Source organism: Phoca vitulina, unplaced genomic scaffold (assembly GCF_004348235.1).
Source record: "Phoca vitulina isolate PV1807 unplaced genomic scaffold, GSC_HSeal_1.0 scaffold71, whole genome shotgun sequence".
Classification (NCBI taxonomy): domain Eukaryota; kingdom Metazoa; phylum Chordata; class Mammalia; order Carnivora; family Phocidae; genus Phoca; species Phoca vitulina.
This window is the reverse complement of record NW_022589774.1, coordinates 9,941,765-9,968,257: the sequence shown is the minus strand read 5'-3', so window position 1 is coordinate 9,968,257 and position 26,493 is coordinate 9,941,765. Positions and strand designations below refer to the sequence as shown.

General features: G+C 42.0%; 1 protein-coding gene across 1 annotated transcript in view; it reads right to left on the bottom strand.

Annotated features, from left to right (window-relative positions):
• Window positions 1-9,937: 9,937 nt before the first annotated feature.
• LAMC1 (laminin subunit gamma 1) overlaps window positions 9,938-26,493 on the bottom strand; it is a 123,716-nt gene continuing 107,160 nt past the window's right edge. Inside the window, exons 19-28 of the mRNA XM_032393216.1 lie at window positions 24,521-24,726; window positions 24,003-24,082; window positions 22,069-22,206; window positions 21,400-21,544; window positions 20,108-20,257; window positions 19,733-19,847; window positions 18,541-18,740; window positions 17,079-17,237; window positions 14,792-14,891; window positions 9,938-12,985 (exon numbers count right to left, since the gene is read on the bottom strand). Of these exons, the coding sequence (XP_032249107.1) occupies window positions 12,729-12,985; window positions 14,792-14,891; window positions 17,079-17,237; window positions 18,541-18,740; window positions 19,733-19,847; window positions 20,108-20,257; window positions 21,400-21,544; window positions 22,069-22,206; window positions 24,003-24,082; window positions 24,521-24,726 (1,550 nt within the window). The 3' untranslated portion in view covers window positions 9,938-12,728. The remainder of the gene's footprint in view (window positions 12,986-14,791; window positions 14,892-17,078; window positions 17,238-18,540; window positions 18,741-19,732; window positions 19,848-20,107; window positions 20,258-21,399; window positions 21,545-22,068; window positions 22,207-24,002; window positions 24,083-24,520; window positions 24,727-26,493) is intronic.

The window sequence follows — 26,493 nt, the reverse complement described above, 5'->3', positions numbered from 1 at the left end:
TGATAAAAATAACTAACTGAGGTCTTCCAGTCCTTCATTCAGTGTTTTCTGATCAGAATATTCTTCAATGTGCCATTCTTAAGAGAGCAAAAATCCACAGGTTACTCTGGAGTCCCCAGTGAAATGGACTCCCTAAATGAAGGACACTATTATTATTCTGCACCAGCTCACAGGTCCAGAAGTATAGACTCAGAAGGGTAAGCTTAAGAGTTCAGATCTTTAGAGGGCCTGGCTGGCTGAGTTGGTAGAGCATGCAACTTCTGGCCTTGGGGTTGTGAGTTCGAATCCCACGTTGGGTATAGAGATTATTTAAAAATAAATAAACAATTTTTTTCAAAAGAATTCAGATTTTTTTGGTGGGGGCAGTGGGGGAGGGACTGTGAAATCGGTGAAGGGCACTGAGAATACACTTATCCTGATAAGCACTTAATATAACACTCTGTGTTAACTGGAATTTTTAAAAAAAGACTTCAGCTCTTTCAACACATTGAAATAGCACTGTTTTTGCTGTTGTTGCTGTTTGTCTTGTTTTAAGAAAAAGCAAGTAGCATCAAGTCCTGGCTGAAATATCAGGGTCTGTGACTTCGCTGTCCTGAGTTTATGTTCTATTCAGCGTGGCGCATGCTTAGAGCAGGCTTGGGCCACAAAGCATCTCAAAATGACTCCAGTCCTTGAGACGGTCTCTGGTGTGCGCAATTTCCTGAGGATAGGAGTGGTCCTATTTTAACAAGTGATCTTTAAAAATTGAGTTTTACCTCTTCCATGTTTGAGATTAAGAGGTTTAATGACGAAGATCTGGAAGGCTCTGCCCAGTCAAGCCATTCACCATTGCTCCGGTGAATGCATGCCTCCGGGCGCTCTTTCTTCCTCTGGCAAAAGTCTGATTCTGCAGCCTCTGGGCATGGTCTATAGAGCCTGGCACTCCCCTCCGAGCCACACCCACTGTCGTCATGCAGTGAGCACACCAAACAGGTTCTCCGGGCCAGACGGCGGCTGAGGTGTCTGCCGCGGAAGGGAAGTATAGTCATACTCACTCCCGATGACACAGTGACATAAAGGAAGCAACTAGCAGAAAATAAATACAGTCACAGCACAGAGGTGGATTTCCCATGTGGAAGTAATGGAGCTCATGGGCCCCTTTCCGGCTCCACGCTTACTTTTGCATTTGTGATCTTATATATTTTTTTAAAAGAAGGCCCCAAGTTGCACAAGCTTCCAAACCCACAAAAGCTTAATTTACCTGATTATACTAAATTTTGTATTTTTTTACATACTTACCCATTGACTTGAACAATTCTGTGGGGTTGTGACAGCCCCATTTATAGGACTTAGTTAAGGGTACACAGTTAACTTGTCCATGAATTGTGGCCACTCAGTAGGGCCTGAAGTTTTAAACTGAACTTCTTTGGATGTCTTTAGGTATATTTGTTGCTTTACCTAATTTCAAATGCATCTCCCACATTAAATGACTTGGCTCTCTTTTATTTCATGCTTGTGGAAACGTTCAGAACAAGCTTGCCAAATTCATAGCATTAGATGATAATTATGAATCATAAAAAGTCTAGTCTCTCCCATGATCTTTTGGCCTGTTCACATCTAGTGGATAGAAATTATTATTTAGAAGATCTTCTGAAAAGTGGAGAAATCAATTGGAAACAAAAATACTTATATTAAAATTTTTTAAATAGATTTGTCAGTTTTCACCTACTTTTTAAAAAGGCTTTTGTATTCCATAAGACAAATGTCTTGATTAATTAACAAATTTGATGTTTATATAGTTAGAGTTTCTCAGTATAAGTTTTAAGCACAGAGAAGAGTTACTATTGTTTGTCTCTAACACTGTATTTAGCACATATTCTGAACATTCTTCCCAATTCAAAGAGCTACCCAGGAAGGGTAGCTGAGAGTGAAAATAATGCCTGGTTGAGTCCAACACACAGACACAGAAGATATAATTGTTGAGAACCAATACACAGCACTCTAATTCTCTGGCCAGCATCAGAATCCCCTGGAAGGGGCTTGTTAAAACACAGATTACCCTCTTACCGCTCCGCCCCTGAATTTCTGATTCAGTGGGTCTGAGGTGGTATCGAGAATATGCATTTCTAAGAAGTTAACAGGTGAGGCAGACGTTGCTGGCTCTAGGACCCCACTTTGAGTACGATTGCTCTAGAACTCCTGAGTCCACAATCCTATGTGAATGCAAACTTTATTTTATTACATATTCAACCCTCACCAAACTCAGCACAAAGGCACAAAAAAGTCCACAATAGTTTTTGCCAGCCATTCTTCAGAATCTGATTAGACACCAATAGACTATCAATAGTTTGGTAACTACTCTTTTTGATCTCAACATGGGGAGATCTTTCTCGTTTGGGCTCTGATTAATAACTGGGCACTTCTGTAGAGCCTCAATAAACAGTGAGAATTTGAAATAATGAAATAATTTGCTATGTCATTGGTCTTATCAATCAAAAACTGGAACATGGAAACTGAGCACATGGAGCGTAAGAGTTCTCCCTGTGATTAGAGACTACAGTGCTGGGTTCCAGAACATCTTCAATACAGAGAGCAGTGGATGGGAGGAAAATTCAACCACTCAATTGCATATCATCGAATTCGCTGTCTGCCTTTTCAAATCTGGATCAATGTCCCTGAACCCATTTCCCACACCATATTCTCCAACACAGCCAAAAATTATACTTTTTCGTACAAATATAATTTGTCCTTCACAGACTTAGCAAAAAGAACAGTCCTTAGCATTTATTTATTTTAGTGAACAAATCGATATACTACTATTAATATATAATGTTCCTATGCATCTGTTTACCAACATGCTCACATATCCCTATTTAAAGAGATATGTTTTCCTCTTTTTTTTTTTTAACTATTTCTTATGTTTTTGTCTTTTGCTGCTTCCCCTACTTAAATAGATTTCTCAAAGTAGGAAAAATTGCCTTTGTCACAGTGTAAAACCCATGGGTACTGGTACCAGGTAGGCTGCAAAAGCAATGAGTGCTCCAAAAATATTTGTCAATAATGAATAAAATAGGCCATGCTCCCTAAAGCCAAGTAGCCTAATAAATTTGCTCAAAATTCAGCATCATCTTTGAGAGTTTTTCATCAATTTGAGTGACCCATTTTTGTTGTTGTTGGCTCTTGGCATTTGGGGAATTAATGAATCCTAATTTTGCTCCTTGGAGGAGTGGCTGGTTCCAGGATTATGGCACAGATAATACAAGACGAGCCTGAAATGTCTTGTTGTGCCAAAAGTAAGATAACGCTCAAAGAATGAGGGAAATTATCAAAAGATCACAGGGGTCAGCTTTGAGCTACTGCCACGGCTAAATAAGGGACATTTAAAGATCAAAATAAATCTCAAGAACAACCTATTGTAACTTATTAAATAAAAGAGGAATCCATAAATCTAATATGAAGATCTAACATAAAAAGTGGGACAGAAGGAAAAACTACCTCTCAGAATAATGCCAACTAATATATATATAAAGAATGATGGAATTCTCCCTTTGGCAGCCTCATCAATGGATGCTAAAACTAGTGGGTAAAAGTGTAAGGAGTAACAGGATATTTATATAGTTTCAAAGTATGTCCTCATAAGATACTTATTAATTACAAAGGGTTACCGAGTAACTTCACAATGGAGAAATCTGGGAGGCACCACCCCAATCAGCTGTCAAAGTGAGCATTGTCAGCAACGACTTATGTGCCTCCTGTTACTATGTACTGAAGGGAATTCAGCATCACTTCTGCGATCTCGCTGTCAAAGTGCACAACCTGAATCCAATCAAGAGAAAACATCAAAGGAACCAAACTGAAGAACATGCTACAAAATAACTGTCTATTTTCTTAAAATGTCAACATCAGAAAATACAAAGGAAGACTCAGGAACTGCTCCAGAGTAAAGGAAATAAAAGAGACATGACAACTGAACACATAGTTTCAGATTTTCTCTTTTTTAAAAAGACATTACTGGGACAAATGGTGTATTAGTTTTCTACGGCTGCACAACAAGTGGCCTCAAATTTAGTGGCTTGAAACAATACAACTTTATTCTCTTTTATTTCTGTAGGTTAGAAGTCTGACAGGGATCTTCCTGGGTTAAACTCAAAGTGTCAGCAGGGCTGTGTTCCCCCTCTGGAGGCTCTAGGGGAGAATCTCTTCCCTTGCCTCTTGCAGATTTTCGAGGCTGCCCACGTTCCTTGGCTCCTGTCTCCCACTCCATCTTTAAGCCCCAAATGGCAGGCTGAGTCCCCATCTCATTGCATCACCCCGACCTCCTTTTCTGCCTCCCTCCTCCAATTATAAGAATCCTTATGATTATTATGTTGGCCTACCCAGATAACCCAGGATAATCTACTTTAAGATTGGCTGATTCACAACCTTAATGACATCAGAAACCTTAATTCCCCTTTGCCGTGCAACCTAACACATTCACAGGTTCTGGGGATTAGGATGTGGACATCTTTGGAGGGACCATTAGTCTGCCTACCACAAATGGTGCAATCTGAATAATGGCTGTGGATAAGATAATCATATTGTACTGATGGTAATTTCCTGATTTTGACAACTGTGCTGTAGTTATGTAAGAAAGTTCCCCGTCTTTAGGAAATATACATTGAAGTATTTACGGGTAAAAGGGCATCATGTCTGCAACTTAAAACATTTCTCTCTTTCTCTCTACGCAGAGAGCAAGAGTGAGAGCAGAGAAAAAGCAAATGTGATAAAATGTTAACATTTGAGGAATCCGAGGAAAGAGTACTGAAGAACTTTTTATGCTATTCTTACAATTTTGCTGTAGGTCTGAAATGATGTAATAAAAAATTTTAAATGTAATCTTTATAAATAAATTTTCTATTTCTAATAAATACTTAAATTTGTGGCATATTGTTATGAATGACATGTTAATTCTGATGGATCTTTTAAAAATCTTTTTTGAAACTTTCAGGACATTTTAGCAAGTGGTTTAATGACATTACTTGCAGTTAATTATGAACACATTATACATCGGGCAGTCTTGATTGTATTACGAAAGTAAAATCAACTATCCACATTCCTGTTGTCCCATAGCTTGGGTATTAATGCTGAGTATTTTTCATTTTGCTTTAAAATTCAGTATTACTTTAAAAATGGGGTCTCGAAAAAGGTTTTTTAAAAGCAGGCAAAAGACTATAGTTACGTCTTCTACCAATAGTTTCTTAGTTTTGATAAATGTACCACGGTTATATCAGATGTTAACATGAGAGGAAGCTAGGTGAGCCAGCTCTATGCTCCTTATCCCTGATCCTAAGTAAGGGAAGAGAAAGAGAGGGAAAAACCATAGGCAACGAGAGGGGTGTGAGCTGTGTAGGGTATATGGCCCAGATGCTGAAAGACAATTCCATTCCAAGTAATAATTCTGCCACTAACTGGTTCCTTAATATTGGGCAAATTACTAATATATTTAAATCCTGCCTTGATCTCTCCAAAAAAGGGATTTGAGGAACCTTATCATAAAGTACATGTACATAATAGGAAAATGGATCATAATCATGAGAGAATACGGTAAGATGCTAAAATAGTGGTTAGGGGGGCGCCTGGGTGGCTCAGTCGTTAAGCGTCTGCCTTCAGCTCAGGTCATGATCCCAGGGTCCTGGGATCAAGCCCCGCATCGGGCTCTCTGCTCGGTGGGAAGCCTGCTTCTCCCTCTCCCACTCCCCCTGCTTGTGTTCCCTCTCTCGCTGTGTCTCTCTCTAATAAATAAATAAAATCTTAAAAAAAAATAAAAATAAAAAATAAAATAAAATAGTGGTTAGGGTGATGGGGCAGCAAGCCATGGTTGTATCTCCTCGTTGGTCAAATGAAGACCCTCAATAAATCAGGGGCAAATGAAAGTAAATAATCATGAAGGTACCTTTAAAAACATAGTATACGGTGCAAAATATCTTGATAGCGTCAGTCCTTCCCCAGTCCTTCAGAAATGTAAGGAGGGCAACCTGACTGAAATCTATGTGGCAAAACCCATCTCTCTGGCCAGGTCTGAGCCTCTGTCTCAGCCTGACTCAGACAGTGCAGATAGCAGACTGTCTGAGCCAAGAGGGATGAGCAAGTTGTAACACAAACTTCTCTGACCCTGCTAAACATGTAATCACTGAAATCACAGTTGTTTCTACTGAGCCTTTATCTTGGACGCTGGCTCAGCAACCCAGGAACGTGTAATCCACACTAGGACAGCACATCTTCTCCAGACATTTCTGCTCATGGCTGGATTTGAGCTTACTCGGCACTGACCTCAACTTAGAAACCACTCTCAGGAGGAAAAAAAAGAATGGGGATCAACTGACACAGAGGAAAAATCGGATCGTACATCCTGGAAGGCAAGCACAGAATATTCAGAAAGGAGTTGCAGTAGAAATTCTTTTTTTATATATGTATATTTTTATTTATTTATTTTTGAGAGAGAGGAACACAGAGGGAGAGGGAGAAGCAGGCTCTCCACTGAGCAGGGAGCCTGACATGGGGGCTCGATCCCAGGACCCTGAGATCATGAGCTGAGCCAAAGGCAGACGCTTAACTGACTGAGCCACCCAGGCGCCCCTGCATTAGAAATTCTTAACACTAGTTGCTATGGCACACAATTTGATGATTGAATTTATTTAATTATTTTTAAAAATATTTTACTTATTTTAGACAGAAAGAGAGGGAGTTGGGGGAGGAGCAGAGGAAGAGGGATAAGCAGACTCTGTGCTGAGTGCAGAGCCCAGTGGGGGGCTCGATCCCACAACCCTGAGATCATGACTTGAGCCAAAATCAAGAGTCAGATGCTTAGCTGACTGAGCCGCCCCGGCGCTCCTGATGATTGCATTTAGTTACTGAAACGACAAAGGATCTCAGTACAAGTACAGAAACCACAGGCTCAAAAGCAACAGTCTGAAGCTCAAGTAGAATTTTTTGTTACTAGCCATGGTGAAAAAGGATTATGGGAGGAGAGAGAGGTGTCCTCAAAGGTATGACCAGGCACATTTCACAGAGAATCAGTTAAATTGACATACTCATGGGAACAGTGCTGTATCCGAGGGTTACATTCTTGATCGAGAGCCTGATGCTCAACTTTTTATAGAAATAAGTACAAACTATACTGAATTCATCACAAGCAATGCCTGCATGGTCTATATTACAAGGCCCTCTAAGGCACCCGGGTGAACAGGATGAAACACTAACCAAGCTGTTGAAATTTACCAGGCCCGTTCCCAGGAGTTAGGGAAAAAGAAAGGGAACTAATGTTATCATGTGGGCCGGGACCCAGAGGTATCTACAGAAGGGGCTGTGGGTAAAACTGGCAGACACACGCAGTGCTGGGAGCAGCTAGTGTGAGGCTGGGATGCAGAGCGAGGGACCACTGGCAGACAAACGCAGTGCTGGGAGCAGCTAGTGTGAGGCTGGGATGCAGAGCGAGGGACCGCTGGCAGACACACGCAGTGCTGGGAGCAGCTAGTGTGAGGCTGGGATGCAGAGTGAGGGACCGCGCCAGCTGGTTGCTGCTTGCGGAGCTGTGTGTGGTGTGTGGGTGCTGTGCCACTTGGTGAAAGACAGCGGTTTTGCTTCTCTTCCTGCAAATCCCTCCTTCGGTGGGAGTACTGAGAGAGCAGAACGATGCTGAAAGCAGTGGACAGAGGGCATTAACAAGCATCCGTAAACCTCGCTTTCTGCTCATGCAGGGGAAAAGTAACAGAAATGGGAGAATAGGCAAATGAGAAAGGTTGATTTTACCTTTAGACCATTTAGAAAACCCAGTGACCACTTCCTGTATGCCTCCTAACCCTGAGGATGTGGACAGAAATACACAGACCGGGATCTTGGGGAGTAGGAGAGAGCTTGGGGGGAAAGGTCGGTGAGAGACACCTGATCAATAAACATGTGTCAACGCTAGAAGCCAGTACAAGGCTGGGGGGGCTGGTGGACACAAGGAAGGACTGACCAATGTCAACAGAGCAGGTGACACCTTGACCTCAGGCTTTCCTGTAATGGAAAGGAGAAAGAATACCATGGGCAGGGAGAAGAGTTAAAGAAATGACATGTTATAACAACACTGGAAATGTTGAGGTTTCTCTTATTTGAATTCCCAACCAGGAATTTCTTAGCTTTTATTTGACTTCTGCTAAATATTTCCTTTTCTTAAGCATGTCATTAATTTTTCAAAAAAGATTTTATTTACTTATCTGAGAGAGAAAGAGACAGAACACATGCAGGGTAGGGGCAGAGGGAGAGGGAGCAGCAGGCTCCCCGCTGAGCAGGGAGCCTGAAGGGGGCTCCATCCCAGGACCCTGGGATCATGACCTGAGCCAAAGGCAGATGCTTAACTGACTGAGCCACCCAGGCGCCCTGCATATAATTAATTTCTATTTAGAATATCATTTGTGTAGAGCAGATATAATCATCTTGGGGGACTCAGTACAAATATAAAGCACTCTTGCTGATAACTTCTGAACCACTGGAGCCTCTGATAGATTATTTACTAGGAAGTTTCTTATTTTTCACTCCAGGGATTAATATCTACTTCATTTAAACCTGCTTAGTGTGAACAGGCAAAATTACCTGCTATGTACAACTGTCTTGTTTCTGGTCCCATAAGCTAAGGGCCTGGAGAGAGGTGATCTTTCATTGGGATGGGTCCTTCCTCACCCTATGAAGCAGGCACCATCTGCCTTTCTACTCGGTGGCTCTCCTGGGTGCCAGAGGTCTTCTTTAGCATTCCATTTTGAGCTTAGTGAAGTGGAGCTGGTGAATTCAGATTTATCAGGGGCTAAAAACGTTTACTTTAAGGAGTAAACCTTTGGGGATATTTTGCATCAGATTATGCCAATACCAACTTTGGAGAAACTGCTGACCCGCAAGTTTTTAAAATCCCACTCATCACTCGGACACAGTAACTAGAAAGATGTGTTTGCGTTTGAATCAGGTCCTACAAACAGGTTAAGAACAGGGTATGCGTGAAAGCGAGGAACTAGTGCCCTCTAAAGCTCTCTCTGAGCAAGTCCAATCGAGGAGAGTTCAGGTTCTTCACAGGTGTCATAGTTACAAGGATTTAGAAGACCAGGAAGGTGGCAGGTCATCCGCAGGGACTCAGGGCTATGAACAGAGCACCGAAGAGGAAACCAAAGCCTTCCTGCTGTCTCCATATCTGAAACTCTTCACCTGGCCTCAGATGACTCCCGCTGGGTCAACCCTCCAGATGGGCTGAGGCACGGATGAGCTACTCTGGCCTGCCGGCTCAGCACATCACTTACTTTTTCTCTCTATTCCCTTATGTTCGAGAGTGGTTTTCATCACCTCAAGAGACCCCCTTTAGCTGAAGTTATGGGCATATTTACAGGTAGAAAGACAACTTTTTACATACAGCTGCTAATTTAAGAAGCCCAAATAATTTTAAAATAGTCTTCAGGTGTCACTAAGCAGGCATTAATCATACCCCAAGGGGTCCGGTACATGGCAGCCCTCGGGCCCGTGCCTGTTTTTGTAAATAGTTGTGTTGGACTCATTTGTTTACACACTGTCCGGGCTGCTTTCAGGCTGCAAGAGCAAAGTCGGTGTAACAGAGATCGTAGGGCCTGTGAAGCCTACAATATGTACAGTCTAGCTCTTTACAGAAAAAGTCTGCCTACCTCTGGACCACACCAAAGTATCCCCATCTGAGAAGGGGAAAAAAAATACGTATATATATGTGTGTGTATTACTTGTATGTATAATATATACACACATATATACATACACACACACACACACACACACACACACACACACAGCACGTACCTGCACACATATTGGACTGTTCTCAAGGACATAAGTCACCCAAAGAAGGTATTACAAGCAGCTTTCTCTTCATCGTACCTTTCAAAACATCCTCTGTCCCCAGTACCACACTCAGGCCACACCAAATATAAAGGGTTACAAATATTCAGATTTTATTATAAATAAAATACTGTTTTTTTTTTTTTTAACATAAAAAAAAGGCCAAGTGTTGCATTTTATTCACCACCCTGGAGAGCGAGACTGTAGAGATTAAGGCAGACAGCTAAGGTGAAGGCACATATCGAAGGGCCACCGCGGGGATTACAAGGAAGAATTCCGGAGAGCAGCTGGACACGCCCCCCGCGACCCCCAGCATTCTTCAGCAGCCACCCTGTCAGTTTTATTACATGAAATTCAGGTAACTAGAACTATACAATAAAATAATGCATACTGCAGGAGTGTAATGAAGGTATTGTCTTATAAAGAGCTTTTTATTTTAAAAATAAAATTCTGTTTAAAAATATATGACACAGATGGAGAAGGAGAAAAGCAACCAAACCAAACCAAACAAAAAAACTCCTAATTTCACTGTGGCCTACGACTGACTGGTGTGAGGCTGACCCACAGGCTAGAGGGACAACTATCCCGGCAGTCGATCTACAGTCCTTGTCCTGCGACCTTGAACAAAATGTCTCTGTTAGGAGGTGGCCCCTTACCACGAGGAACTAGCTAGGAGACGCTGATGTGAAAACTTGGCAGGAACGAGCCTGGCCTCTGGCAACAGTAGAAGCGGCCCAGGGAAAGCCAGGGGTAGGCCAAGTCAAAGCCTTTGGAGCCGACTCTGGTATGCAAGCAGGCAGCAGCGGAGACCCCGCTGCACGGCCGCTCCCACTCTACCTGTCTGTACTCCATCCCTGGTGCCCTCTGAGTGCTCAGGGATCACGCCCTCCCTTCTCAATGCACCCGTCCATAGCTCCAGCTGTCGGAAAGGGCATTTCTAGCTCATTCCTGGTTAGGCCCACATTGATGCTGAAGATGCTGTTCAGCAAAACATCCTCATCCCGCCACCTCCTGTCGACCTGACACGCCTGCTCGGGGGTGGGCCTCAGGAACATCAGGCTGCAATTTCGGGGGGCGGGCCTGCGGTGGAGGAGGGTGGGAGGCACCCCTGCGGAGCGGCTGGGTGTGGAGGGAAGCGGGTGGACATTCGCGCTAGAGAATGAACATGCTGCAGACACAAGGCGCAGGGCGGAGCGATGGGGGGGCAGGTGCAAGGCAAAGGACTGCAGACGGAAGGGAAGGAGGTATACAGACACATTGTGCCAGTGAAGGGGAAAAATGAAGAAGTGAACAGACAGTGCCATTCTAGAAATAGGACCAAGTATATTTACATAAATTCCTTACTCTATAATCATGATAAACAACAACAAAAAAAACATTCACACAAAAATATAAATTTGAAATAATTAATAGCACCAGTGTGTCAGATAATAGTTTCTTTCCCCCCGCTACGCAAAGTACAAAGTTGCATAGTGTTAAAGGCGATATATATGAATCTCAAAGGTGGGTTGGTAGGAGGAAGGCGTTGTGGGGCAGAGAATCTTCATACTGTGATCTTGAAAGAAAACCACAGAGCTGAGGATCCAAAGTTGAGAAGCCAGCTAGGCAAGTCCACCTACGGGTCTTCCCTCTGCACCGAGAGGGAAGGTTTCGAATGGGTTTCAATCACAAAGTGCAGGAACTAGATGGTGCTGGCAGCTGTGTGAACTACTGAGTGCAGGGATTTGCCACCAGGATTTGGCAGGCGTGTAGAGGGACCCTAGAAGGTGGGAACATCAGAAGATAATTGAGGATAAGGGTCAAAAGTGTCATCTCTCCCCAATGGAAGAAAAAAATGGATATACGGGATCCTGACAATACAAGTTGCATATAAGTTTTATCCCTTTGCGAGGAAAGACTAGGACAAGGCGGCTTGTTTCTTGTTTGTCAAGATCTTAGGGATCAACTGCTCTCTACCAGATAACAGCACTAGTTCCAAGACTAACACACTAAAAAAGCTCTAGGTATTAGTTTGATTTTGAAAAAAAACAAAACAAAACAAACTTTAGTGGTTATCATATCCCTATTTCTTCTGTATAAATTCCATTTATAGGAATATCAGAAGACGTCTATTGGTGAGTGCAAGCTGCCCATCCAGATTTATCAGCTGCCCAAAGATCTGAAAAAAAGGGTATCTTCCTAGTCAATTATTAACATATGAGAAAATGTTCAGCCTACTTCTGCAGCCTCATTCTCCTGGAGACTGTCAGGAATAATTGCAGCCTTACCCGTGGATGGCTCAGTGTCCTATACTCAAAATAGCTAAAGCAACTGACGATGGCTCTTGACGTTCTAAGTGACCAATATCTTTGGCACAGGACGTTTATTTCCTTTTGCGTAAAAGGAGGAGGGGTGGTAGATGTAGGTGCACTTTCTTTATCGACAGACTGGATATCCTGGCCATCGCAACGCGGCTACTAGTGGGCCAAACTTTTCCTTCATAGAAACAAGAGCACTGAGACCGAGGAGGTTCTGCCGGTATCCAGGAGAAAAGGGAGGGCCACTTGCTCAGCCCCGGCAGACAATGGTTCTCACAAAGTGTTTACACCACTGTACGATCACGTAAGATGCCACGTCCTCACGCGACTCAGAAGGGAAAGTGTGGGTAAGGGAGTGCCTTCCGTGGAAGAGAGACTATCAGATAAAACCCTCTGTTCCCGATTCATGATGTCTGACTTGCTTCTCTTTAAGCTTTGTGAATTTTCCTGGTTCAAAAGGACAGTGGTGGAGAGCAGCAGAGAAGTGGGGGTCTGAAAAAATGTAATCTGTGTGTTAAGGCACTCTGTGGCCTCACAACGGCTCCCCGGTTGGGGGGTGCTGCCTTCCAGCCCTAAAAGATGACTCTAGGGCTTTTCGATGGACGGGGTGTTGAAGCAGCCAGATGGTAAGGTCTTCTTGATGTCTTCCAGGTTGCGAATGTCCTTCATGATCTCCTCGATATCTCTGTTATAGTCCATGATGGCGGCCTCCTGCTTCCTGGCTTCATTCTCCAGATCAGACACTTTCCTGTCCAGATCACTGACTTTCATTTCATCTTTGGCTTTGTTCAGGGTGCCTTCGATCTCATTGAGCTTGTTCAGGTCCACTGTGTCCAGCTGCCCTGTAGAGTCAGAAAGGACACAGGAGGAAACAGATGCACCCAGTAAGAATCATCACATCACTCCGCAAGCACCTCCACTTTATTTGACAGAAAGAGACACAGCGAGAGAGGGAACACAAGCAGGGGGAGCAGGAGAGGGAGAAGCCGGCTTCCCATGAGCAGGGAGCCCGATGCGGGGCTCCATCCCAGGACCTTGGGATCATGACCTGAGCCGAAGGCAGATGCTTCACTGACCGAGCCACCCAGGCGCCCCTCCACTAGCCTATCTTAGAAATGAAGCCCAGCAGCTGCTGCTATGCAGTGGTGACCTGCAAACGGGGCTTGTAGACCATTCGTGTCACGCAAGGGCATGAGCAATGCAGACCAAGTGTAAACACGGACCTAACTCGGCGAGGACAGGTCAGAGCATATAATGGATACTGGGCTGGATGTTTTCTCTGAGGAAACAGTTTTTGTGAAATGTTGTCTAAATACACAGCTGCCTTGCTTGAGACCTTAAGCCTCACCTGCGGTTTTGAAGGTCATCTGGCAACGTTTGATACCATTTTCATGTTTATGTATGTAACCTGTATGTCATTTTAATGCTATCTAATGAACATAAAAATCTTCGGGCTAGAACTGTAAGCCCTCGGCTCTTTAGCTTCCAGGGAGGCTGGGTTGGTTCTGGGGAGTCCTGTCCTGCTTTCTGGAGTTAGACTCTATTTGGAGCCCTCCTACGGAAAATGGCCAGGGAGGAAAATGCTGAAATAATTCCAGCAAAAGCTTCACTTTAAAATTAGCAAGAAAAGGAGGTTCTTATGGAAAGAATTGCTTCCATAGTTAATGAAAGCAGACAGCCACACAGCGCTCAACACTTTATGCATACTGTACTTGACTAAATTCTCACAAGACCATATTCTGCCAGTGATTCTCAGATGTTAAGCAATTTGCCCAAGTTTGCACAGTTTACAAGGCAACAAAACAGATTCCAACCCAAGCCTGACTAACTTTAAAAATCCAGCCCTTTCTGCCACAAAAAGCTACCTCTTCTAGCTCCTATCATTTTAAAACCCATCTGACAGCACATAATTTATTATTCTTGATATTTGAGACAGATAAAAAATATACCCTCCCCCACCCTCCAAAAAAAACCAAAAAAAAAAAAAAAAAACACCCCAAACAAAACACTGAATAAACCTTCAAGGCTAAATTAAAGCAGAATGCCTTGCCACAAAGCCATATGGGCTGGAGTATGACCACTTTATAATGGAGGCTGGCGACAAAAGTACATCTGTCCTGTAACGAAGCCTGCTCCCTACCACCCTGGATTAAAAGAGCATTTCAACATGCTTGAATTTCCTTGAAAAATCAAGCTTATTCTCTTTTTGAAGAACTGTCACCTCATCAGATTCTCCTTCTAATTAGCAAATGAAAAGAATTCCAGGCAGTGAAGTTGTCACCAGCTTAAAGTGTTCTTTCACTCTAGCACTGAAATCCTTCACTTTAAATCCTCTAAAGACACTCTGCCAAGCAGGATGAGCTCAGAATAATCACCGTTCAGTGTATCATAAGCATCGACCACAAGTGAGCCACCCTCGCTGGCAGCCTGTCTTCCTGATTTTATAAGTCCTTGGACCGTGGTCAGATTCCAGGACTCAGATCACATGCCATGGAAGGACCTCGTAGCTGAGTGAATACGACCTCGGGTCCTGACTCGGTTCACACAACAGGCCCGCTGTACTATCTGCTTTTGCGTCGACTGCATGAGACCGCAAGGGCAGCACAGAGAATCCGGGGGCGGCCGACAAGCACTGCACAGCCACTTACCCAGCTGCTCCAGGAGCTCGTTAATCAGGTGCAGGAGGCTGGTAACGGAGTTTTTGGCCTTTCTGGCATTGATCTCGGCTTCCTGAGCAGCCTGCGAAGCCTGTAGCGGAAAGAGGACAGATGACACCGGCAGTCCTGACCATGTGTTTTCATGTTCTTGAAATCTTTTCCCCCCCAGTCAGCCAACAAGTCCAATTTTCAGATGCTTCCTCTTTCCTAACTTGTGAAACTACAATCTCTCACTGTAGGGGTTTGGTTTGGTTTTGTTTTGTTTTTGGTCTTTCAGAGTATCTTCATGGTCAAATGTTGCTATTTTTAATGCACAGAACAGACACAAGTAGGCAGCCCGCATGCCTACACTGACTGGATCTGTATTTCAGAAAGACCAATATTATCCCCTTTTCTCACTTTCTCACTCAAAAATACATGGAAGTGGATTCGTAACCAAATTCATCGAGCAGAAACAAGTTATTTTTAAGGACGAATATAAAAACTACATTTTAGAACCAAACTATGTCCTTCAGGACACTCTTAGAGACTTGATTATTAGAAATGTCCTGTTCTCAGAGAAGTTTCATACTCAAGTGACACCTTCTATGACACCCTCTCCCCCCTGCAAACGTACACGCACGCACACGCATGTGGCAATACGGTTTAATTTTGTAAATCAACCAAAGGTAAATGTATTTGGGAAAATTCCATGAAACCTGAACAAATACCCTGTGTGTGAGTCACGGGAAATGACAATGGAAGAGGAAGCGTCTGAATATCAGAAAACAGATGCTCTCACAAATAAAATCCAGTCAGGATATAAACGAGCAGCTTTGAGCTCCCTACCACAAAATTGTTTTTCCTAGTGTTTGGCTCAAGACACTGCAACATTTTTGGACAGAACATGAGATTTTTTAAAAAAAGAAAATGCACGAGGAAAAAACCCTTCACAAATAAATGATGAATCTCTATTGAAATCACAGCGCTGACAGGCATTCCTGCACACGTCCTAGACAGGGTAAGTGACTTCGTGAGGGCCTACAGAGAGCAATGCTACCGCGGGTCATCTGTAGGCTCCAGCCTCCTCTTCCAGGACAACCATAAGCCTTTACTCTTTTGGTGAAAAAAGTTACGTGACAGACTCAAACTTAATACCGGCTCAACGCTGTGTCTTTCAGGACTGACGTAAATACAAATGGGATGGGGTGTGTGCTGGTGCTTTGTGTTCGTTAGAAGTTATTTACCAAAAAGAACAAAAGATGGATCTTCTTCCACCCTTTGAATGGAATCTATACCCTTTTCTTGGAGCTCATCAAGAATATATCCTTTTCCTTCTCTCCACAGGCTCTAAATGCAATGTTTCTACAACTATATTAAAAAGGAAATGCAGAGACCCTTTCATCCCATATGAGAAATGCGTATTTTTTACTATATGGGAATTTCCAATTGAGCCATACCTTGCTAGAGAAAACTGAGATAGTCCGAAATAAAAGCCAAAAAGCGTACTAAAATAAGGTGTTTGCATAGGAATGCTTCCTGTTATCACTTCCCTAGAGTCTTCTTTAGGTAAACAGGGTTACTATTTCTCCTTTCTGTCCCAGGGTGAAAATCAGCCAGGTAAAAGGCCTGTTTTCAGCAGGAGTGGAAAAAGGGTCCCTCACTTGTACTGAAAGTGCACAATTAAACAAGTTCATTACTGTGACTGCAATCAGACTGAACTGCAAAGTTATGTTTCCGGAAAACGCACCCTTGTTCTTTATTGGGCATGCATTCCTAAGTCAATTTTGTCACCCACAGTGTTGTCTATACACATCATCACAAAAGGTAAAAAAAAAATTAAATTAGATGTAAGTTTGGTATGTTTTTGTCATCTTCAAAAATGAAATACAAGAAACTGGTGTTTGCCTCTAGAAAGTAAGTTGCTGGGATAACAAGAGTAGGAAGGAAATTAATTTTTCATTGTATTCCTTTTTATTCCTTTTTTATTTTATACCATATATGAATCACCCATCCAAAAATACAAATGCATACTTTTCAATGTCCTAAAACTTCAATGTGTAAAAGAATGTTTTGCTTTTAACTGAGAGAAACTTTGGGACAGGACAATTGTGCAACAACCCCACAAGAGACCCAAATTCTTTGTCTTCTATGTAAGTTACTAACCCGATTCTTGGCCAGAAAGCACAATGAAAAACAGAAGTCAATATGAAAGAGACTCTTCTTAACAAGATGGGGATCTTCATCATTAAACACCCTTCACTTTCTGCCCATAAGCAAATAGGCCAAAACTGCTTACCATCCCTGCCATCATCATATCCTGGTCAGCGTCCTCTTGTTTTCTCTTCAGCTCCTTTTCTGCTTCCTGTAGTTGTTTCAGCATATTGTTCACCTCGTTATCCAGGTCTGTAACTTCTGCAAAAGTCCTTTCGGCTTCTGCCTTGGTGCTGGTAGCGTTCTAGGCACATGATAAAGAACAGCTAGTGAAAAAAAGCTTTCCTCTTTCTAAAGTATCCTCCCGCATCTTTAATAATCTGTAGAATGGTTTGAAAATATAATCCAGAAAGAACAGGGAAGTAAATTATACCATACGTTGACTTAGGGTATCATTTATTTGGGTTCCAAGTAACAGTAAGGAAAGAAAAGCTAGCGTTACCACCTAATCTAATAGCATTTTATATTTTATAAAACACTTCCATTTGTATCCTCTTATTTATCCTTAATACTTCCTTTTCTATCATTGCCATTTTTAGTTGAGGTCACACGGCTAGCAAATGATAAAACATTTAAATGGTGTACACTTTCCAACACATCATATTGATTAGACTCTTCGACTTGGATACATTTTCAGTTCAAACATAGTGGCCTTGTTCTACTTGGCAGCTCATCACAATGTACAAAAAAACCTCACGATCCTGATGTAGGAATATTTTATAAAATATAATTAATCCAAAACCAACTGTTCTAAACAAACTAAAAAATGTTTGTGATTCTTGAACACATTCTTTTAGAATCCATTCTAGTCTCTCTTTTAAATAAAATAAACAGATTGACTTTTAAGTAGGAAAAAACCAGCTTAAAGAGATTATTCTTTAAGATGATTGTAGAAAGGGGATGGACGCCTGGGTGGCTCAGTTGGTTAAAGCATCTGACTTCGGCTCAGGTCATGATCTCAGGGTCCTGGGATGGAGCCCTGCATCAGGCTCCCTGCTCAGCGGGGAGTCTGCTTCTCCCTCTGCCCCTCCCCTGCTCATGCTCTGTCTCCCTCTCCAATAAATAAATAAAATCTTTAAAAAAAAAGATGAGTAGAAAGAATCCTAGCAGTGGCAGCTAAATAAGGTAGGGCTCCGATATAAAATATGCTCAAAAGATGGGCCTGAGAGTTGTATTGACCTGGCACTCTACGTAAGATTGAAAAAACATCAGCTGTCCATGTCAAAGAACTGTGTTTACTTGAGAAGAGTCTGATTTTCTTGTGCAAGGCGCTCTTTGGGCCCAGGAAGCCATCCCCCTCCTCACCACAGAGACCCTGCCGCCGAGACAACAGTAGAAATGTTCAAGGGCCCTTTCAACGACTTCAATGATTCGCCCTCTTCAGTCAACGTACTTACCTACTCTACATGCCCAGTAAAAAAGGAACAAGGACAGCTTAAGGATAATCTTAGCAGAGTTGAGGAAGAAGTCTACGAGGGCTTTTAGGGATGGGGAAAGAAACTGGAAAACGACTGGAGAAACACAGGAGCAAAGTGTGCAGCACACACCTTCTGGACGGCGCTGGCGATCCTCTCCGCCTCGTGGGCCTTGCTCTTGGCCTCGGTGGCATCGGCGGCAGCACTGCCCAGAGCCAGCTGCGCCTCCCTTGTCTTGTCATTGGCTTCTATTATGGTCTGGTTGATGGCAGGGATTCTCCTTAAAGCCTCCTCTGCAGCAGTCTTGTTATCGTTCACTCGCCTATCGAAATCTAAAATAAAGCAGGTGCATTTGAGCTCAACTCTCAGCAAGCCAAAAGGGAACCTGTCAGGGAGCGGCAACGGGACTTCGTTTTACGAACAGTGAAAGTCGGGAGAGAAAAATGAAAAACACCACGGACGGCCTTAGAAGAAGGAAGCGTACAGCTTTAGAGTCTTATGAACGAACATGTTTCTGCAAAGAAGTTTATTTTTGTGCAAAGCACGGAGTATGCCGTTACTACTACCACGGCAAACAGTATTAAAAACTGCAGTTTATTTAGTGTTTACTAGGTGTTAGCTACTGGGTTAAGACCTTTTTTATATGCCTGTGAAGCAGGCATTGTATCAGTTTTATACATAAGAACTGAAGACTATGGAGGGAGAGAATTTCCCCCAAGGGTTCACAGGAAGTACGAGGTGGATCAGGGATTCTAACCCAATCCCACTGACACCAGGGCCGACAGAGTCAACCATTATCTTATAAAGCTTCCATGTTTATGGAACCTACGGGCTATTTTATCAGAGGCAAGTCCAGGACTATCCCGTGAATTGAGCACATTTCTTTTTTCCCTTGGGTGAGGACAGAAGGCACAAGGATTGAGATGCAATTGGCAGAGAAAATGAAAAATAATCTCCATTTAACAACATGAGCCAGCTAAATAGGCATATCTTGATAACATGAGTTATTCTAATATCAGAAAATTTCCTTTTTTTTTTTTTGGTTTTATTTTCATACTGAGGTATGAAGGGGTAAAATGACCCAAGCTCTCGGATTTTTCTTTGAACTATCTCAGTATAAAAAAAAGTAGGGTGGATGTTGGGGGATGAAGTTAGTGTAGTAAAAATCATTAACTGTTGAATCTGGATGATAGATTTATGGGATCTGGTATACTCTTATCTTTCATATGGTATATTTCCGAGAATCTCATGGTAAAAATTAAGAAGTAAATCACCTCAGTGAAGAAAGCATAGAAATTTACGCTATCATGTGAGTCTTTCATACCCTTCAGGTTGTTGAGAATGTCATTGGCTTCTTGTAAGGTATTTCGTCCCTTTTTAGCAGCTTCTTCCGCAAGAGCCTTGGCGGCATCTGCTCGGGCTAGGAGCTGGTCAGCAGTCTGCAAACACACGGCAGATCAGAGGACAAACCCTCCAAGGTGAATCCCTTCTTTCTCCTAACAGGCCAGGCAGCTCCTAGCTGCCACCTTGACACCTGCCAGCATGGGGCAGCTAGGCCGGGGTGCCCCACAGAAGGCCTTCCTCTGAATTCCTGAGGGCTTGCGGTCCCTGCACGTGTGGTGACGTCACGGACACAGGTCACGCGGCACGGTTTCACATTTTGCCTCAAGAAATGAAGTCACCTGCAAATTAAACCAACCTGCTGTTCAGTCTTTCCCTTCTCCAGAAGCTTCTTGACTTCAAGTTCCTTCCCTCTCATGTCCTCTCGGAGGTCCTCATAATCTTTTAATTTCCGGTCAATCAGACGGTCCAGATCCTCAGCTTCCTTCTTGATTTTATTTGCCTCATTCTGTGAAATGCAAGTAAGGTTGTGACATTTTAGACAAAACAATGAAACCGATGAAAAGGTAGGCTTAGTAACTCCGTAACACTTAACACTCAGAGATATTTTTAAAAGAAAAGCACAGGTCAAGATTTTATGGACTTTTTTTTTTAATTGAAGTATCCTTTACACACAGTAAAATGCACAGCACTTAGTGAGATGAGCTTTGACAAATATATTTACCTGTGTAGCCAACACCCCAATCAAGATACAGAATATTTCCACCCCAGGAAATTCGCTTGTGTCTCTTTCCAGTTAATGTCCACACCTACCTTTTCAGCAATGCAGCTGCCACTGGTCTGGTTTTTAATCACCGATTAGTTTTGCCTATTCTCAAATTTCAAATATGCAAGATCAGACAGTATGTACATGTCTGAAGAGACCGAACTAAACCTTGATGGTAAAAAAATCAAGTCAATGCCTCAGATGTAAAAAGCGAAACTTAATTAAATTTCAAATTCAATGTAAGAAATAGCATTTATACGGAGCCTGGAATGAGGATTCATGAGTAGAGTACAGATGTAATAAAATCCTACCAATCCCCAGATATTTTAGCTGCCCAGCAGCATCCTGATATAGTTCTTTAATTTAAACTATTTTCTTTTACTTCTCTCTCGTTCTCAACCAGAGAGTGCCTGGGCATAACGGTCTGGGTGTACTCTGCTCTAATAAATACAAATATGTAATAATTTGGATTTATAGTTAACACTTCGGAGTGATTATTCCTATCACTAAAGTAGTCTTTGCTGTTTAATCTTTATAATCACAGGATTCTTGACCTCAGTAAGTGAACATATCTGAAGCAGAACTCGACATTACCAGTGAGTCAGCTGGAGGACAGAGGAGGTCGGTACCAGTGACAGTTGCAGGGCAAGTCAGAATAGCTCTTACCCTGACTGTGAGGGATGTGTGTGTGCGTGTGCACACGTGTGTGCGTCTGAGGGGCGAGGGTGCATACTATGTGCGTGTGTGTGTGCGCGTCTGGAGGGCTAGGGTGCGTACTGTGTGTGTGTGTGCGTGTGCACGTCCGAGGGGCGAGGCTGCGTGCTATGGATGGGGGACGGCAGTGACCGCCAACACCCCGTGCACACAGGCTGTCCACCCCATACCTCCAGAGCTTCCGAGTCCACGGGCGTCAGCTGGGCAACGCTAGCATAGATCTCCACCGCTTTATCTCCAGCCCTCTTGGCCTCCTCGTGTACTCGGGCAGCTTGCTTTTCCAGATCCTGTGACATGTTCTTCGCTTGTTCATACCTAAGGAACAAAAGATTTAACGAAAAACTTGGTTGCTTTTGGCATCTCCATGTTAACCACATTCATTCTGGTTCAAATCACTGCAACAGAATTTCCTAAAACTTCAAAGAAAATGCTATTATTTAATACCAAAACAGCTTAAATTTAGATTTCATCTTGTCACTTCTATTTATACCATATGGTTTACCGCATATTTCTTATTTTGGACACCTTTTAAATATGTGTAGCTCAAGTATATTTTCTCTACTGACTCTATGATACTTTTTTTTCATTTATGCAGAAATTTAAGTATCACGGCTAGTCTTGTTACCTTTGTGTGTAGTTACAGGAACTGGAATGAATAAAACCTCTGCGGCTCTCCAGCCCCTGCTCTAATTACTGCACCATTTCAAAAGCATGATTAACAAAAGAAATCTTACTGCATGAATGCATGCTCTGAATCCATCAGCATTTAATTTTTCATTGAACCGGTGCTACTTACAAGAAAAATTAAGGGCCATAAGCCACTTTTAAATGACACTCACTTTCTATTAAGCTCTTCAATCTCAAGCGCTGTTTGGTTTTCTCCTGCCAGTGTTCTCAGAAGCAGATTATATGCCTCGGTTGATGTATCATTAGCTGTCTCTGCCACTCTTACGATATCATCAGCTTCTTGTTTATGGCTGTATAATGTAAAAGAAAAAATAAGCCATGAAACAGAACTATTTAATAGGGAAAGAGGCAGAATTTAGGTAATGCTTACCTTATTAATATATACATATACTAACATGGACAGAGCTCTATAAATATTGAAAAACTCTTATAAATTTGGAATTTTGCAACCATTTCAGTGGGGCTAAGTTTACAATAGCATTCTACAATCTGAAAAAAATGGTATTATCCAGATGACATTTTCCTATAAAGTTTATAGGGGCAAATGTCTATATTTCTTCAAAAAATTACTTCTAAATAAAATCATTTAAGAATAATTTATCTATAAGAGCATGTATGGGGGCGCCTGGGTGGCTCAGGTGGTTAAGCATCTGCCTTCGGCTCAGGTCATGATCCCAGAGTCCTGGGATCGAGTCCCGCATCGGGCTCCCTGCTCCTTGGGAGCCTGCTTCTCCCTCTGCCTCTCTCTCTCTCTGTTTCTCATGAATAAATAAATAAAATCTTTAAAAAAAAAAAAAAAAAAAAAAGACCATGTATGCTAGCAAGAACTCGTCTAGACATAAACACAAAACCCCAGACCTAATGTTTAATCTTCACTCTGGTTCAGTTACTACATAGTCTTGAAACAGCCTCCAACTATTCAGACTTTTCACATATAACCTAATTACTGACAGGAAAAGCACCCTGACACCAAATGGAAAGCAACATTTCAACAGGGAATCCAGCCAAATAATGCAAATTTCAGCTGAGGAACTGCTAAGGTTTTTTTCAGCTCTAAAATTTCGTATTACAGTGTCACACTGTGGTGTGTGGCCATTCGGTTTCGGTACGATAAAGGTTTCTTTCAAAATTCCTGTACGAAAGACACCAGAATTATTTTATTTTCAAGACCTAATTTCCTTGGGAGTTTTCCGTATGTTTTCAGCTATCTTCTTTTCATCAGAAAATCTAGCTATGAAACCATGAATGTTCTATGAACTAAATGATACAACTCACCCATTTCCATTTGCAAAGAATAGAAAGAGAGCACATGTTAAAGCAAGAAGCCAAAGTAATTGCTCTAAACAATGAGGCTAAAAGTTTAACGTCGGGCTTACTTAAGAATCCCACACCCATGAGGTCTACTAGCTCTGTTCTGCAATTCATTCAACAAACGTTTATTGAGTACTTACTATATGCCAGACATTGTTTGAGGTATTAGAACTTTAGTAGTGAATGAAACACACAAAAACACCTGCCTTCGTGAAGCCTACGTTCTAGCAACTACTTTAACAAACTTTTTCAATTTAATGCTCTCTTACAACTTAAAGTTTTTCCTAAGAAACTACCTTATACTTAATAATTTTAAAAATCTCAAAAAAAAAAATGAGGAATGAAATGGTCTGTTTTCTTGGGCTGATTTTCAAAGGTACTATGGGTTTGTAAACGTTTTCTATTAAAATCTGAGAATTAAACATTTTCGTTAAAAATTAATTTAAAAATTAAAAATATAACTAAATTCAACTGAGCTTCTTAGTTATCAACTTTAAGGTTTTGAAATTAAAAATCTAAAAATGTTATGGTTTTCTTTGAGATGTCCAAATATAATTTCCCTCCAAAGCATCATGTTCAAATATTCAAAGTAAATATTCTGATTTCAAAGGAGAGGCAAGAAAAGAGTACACACAGCCAATAATGTTTCAGAAAAGAGCCAACTTTACAAAAGTAGGTTATATGCGAAGTGTTTGTGGGTAAAGGAGGGGACAACATGTACACATGTAAGGAAAGTTATAGCTTAACCATTAAGACACAGGGATCTGGAGGTTACCGTTCAGCAAGCTTTCGTGCCTCTTCTGCCAAAAGAGTCATGTTGTTTGGGTCCCCTGTAGACTCTGGCTGAGTGATTGACTAAAGAGGAAATAAACAGAGCACTAATCTCAAAGGACTGAATTATTTAAATTTAATACAAGTGTCAAAACCAAATTTGTATTAGTGTTATTTAACAAAAAGAATGTCTCATTGATTCAAAGATCCTTCATTAGTATTAGCATCCTTGGCTACAGATTACTATTTCTATTCTCATCAAAGGATAAAGGAAGTTTAAACTGACTAGTGCCATAGAAGGAACAAAGCTAGAGAAAGGACCCAGATGTCCTTTGGTTGTTATCCAATTTGTGATAACTATTTAATGACAACTTTGAGCAACGTGGCTTTCTTGCTCCATGTTTAGAGACAAAAAGACACAAAGAGTCAATTTAGCTGAAGCATTCTGTGGACAGTAAGAGACTTGCTACAAAGTACCAGGGGAATCCTGCACCCGAACCTCAGACCTTCCCAATCACTCACCACGTTGGCAACAGCAATCTTTGCCTTCTCAAGTTCTCGGGTCGCAATTTCAATCAACTGCTCTGTGCTCTCTACCCTGGCACGTGCTTGCTCAGCCAAGTTTCCAGTCTCTTCAATGGTATTGCGGATATTCTGTAAACGGCTAATTTGGCTGGATAAGGTGTTATTCACTCTCTGGAGGCGGTCCATCAAATTCTGGTCTACATCTGCAATGGCATTGCAGAAGAAAGTCCATAAATTATCTGAAGGGGGGGGGTACATATCGCACATGAAATCCGAGGCACAACTTTATTCTTCCAAACACAGATCTTTCTGATAAGCTTTCCCTAAGCCCATCGGCAGAACTGGTCAGTCCTTACTGTGCCCAGTAGTACCTCCCCTGTTATATTTATCAGACTGTCTCCAACTGTGTGCCTGTCTGTCCCACTGGACATGAGCTTCTCTTTCTTACTCATCACTATATCCCCAGTCTTACACGGTGACTGGCAAAGAGGAGACACCCAAGAAATGTCTGAGGAAGGAAAACTTTGATGTTCCAGCACATGCCAGATTTAATCATAAAAACACAATGTTATTGAAAGAACTATCAGCCCTGACAGCTGGACATTTTTCTAAACTAGGAAAAAATCTAGGTTCCAAACAGATGTTGAAGTACGGAAAATTAAATTCATTTTGTATTTTAAACTAAATACAAGACTAAACACAGACCCTTGCTGCCCCCCACTCCCACCCCTGGCAAAGCCAGGTAATTTCTCTCATACTGAGTTCTGCTTTTGAATAGTTCTGCAAATTGTTTTTTATTGATTATGCCCATTCAACTTAAATCTCATACCTGGGTCTTAATAAATAAAAAGATAAATATACACCTGTGTAAATATAATTCTGTCATTATTAAAATTCTCATCGGTCATGAGGGTGTATTAACATACAAGAACCATTAAGTCCTATTCAAAATCAATCCGTTCTTATTTCAGCAAAATGCTCAGAGTTGGCGTTTAAATTTTCCAAGGAATGTGAAAAAGATGAGAGGTCAAAGTTAAGATCAATAAAGATGAATATAAGTTTGGAAAATAGCATCTTGTAAGCAGGGCCATCAAATACACATGCAAAGTTGGTGCAGTGAGAAACTCGCCCAACTATACACAGTGGCCCTGCTTGAATGATTAGACAATTCTTTGATAATCTAAAGATTTTTAAGAAAATAACAAAAGACCAAAAAAAAAGTTGAAATTGTAGAAACTCATTTAGACTCAAGAAGCATAAGCAGCCACTGAAGTTATGAAAACCCCTTTCCTTTAGACCTTCAGGAATGTAACAGATACCAATCTCTCCGGCCAGCTCTTTAGAGAAACATCAGTAACTGAAAAGAGAATAGATAATCTAACTGGTAGGATCACTTCAAATGCCTTCAAATTGCAAAACCTAATTGCACCATATAATCTTTTAAAGCTGCAGAATAAACACAAGTTTAAACTACAAATAAATACTCAGGGATAGTTTGAAAGGATAAATCATTGTGGAGATATTCTTATTCTTGGCTAGTTTGAACCCAAGTAAGAAAGGTCAGCCAGGAACTCCATGAATCAAGTCTTCGTGGGAGGAGACTTTAACCCTAGCCTCACTGTGGTGCTCCCGAGCTATGAGAAGCTGCAGCCCATTATGCTCCTGCCTTTCAAGTGGCTCAAGGGGCGGTATTGACATCCATGGTTTTTGTCCAAGCTTCTGTCCGATGGAATCACCAGCTTGGGGAGAGGGAAGTAGGTGGTCATTATGGCCAGAGGAAGCTAGACGTAGCTGGGGCTGCACCAAGATGCCGAACAATGCTGGCTGACCTCCCTTTCTGGCCTCTTGACTATTCCCATGTGCTCATGGTGTGGGCACCACAGCTATGTGCCAGACCCCAGCTCTCAGGTGGACTGAGCAGCACTTAAAGATAACCCCACATTCGATTCTTCAGTGTATATGGCAGGACA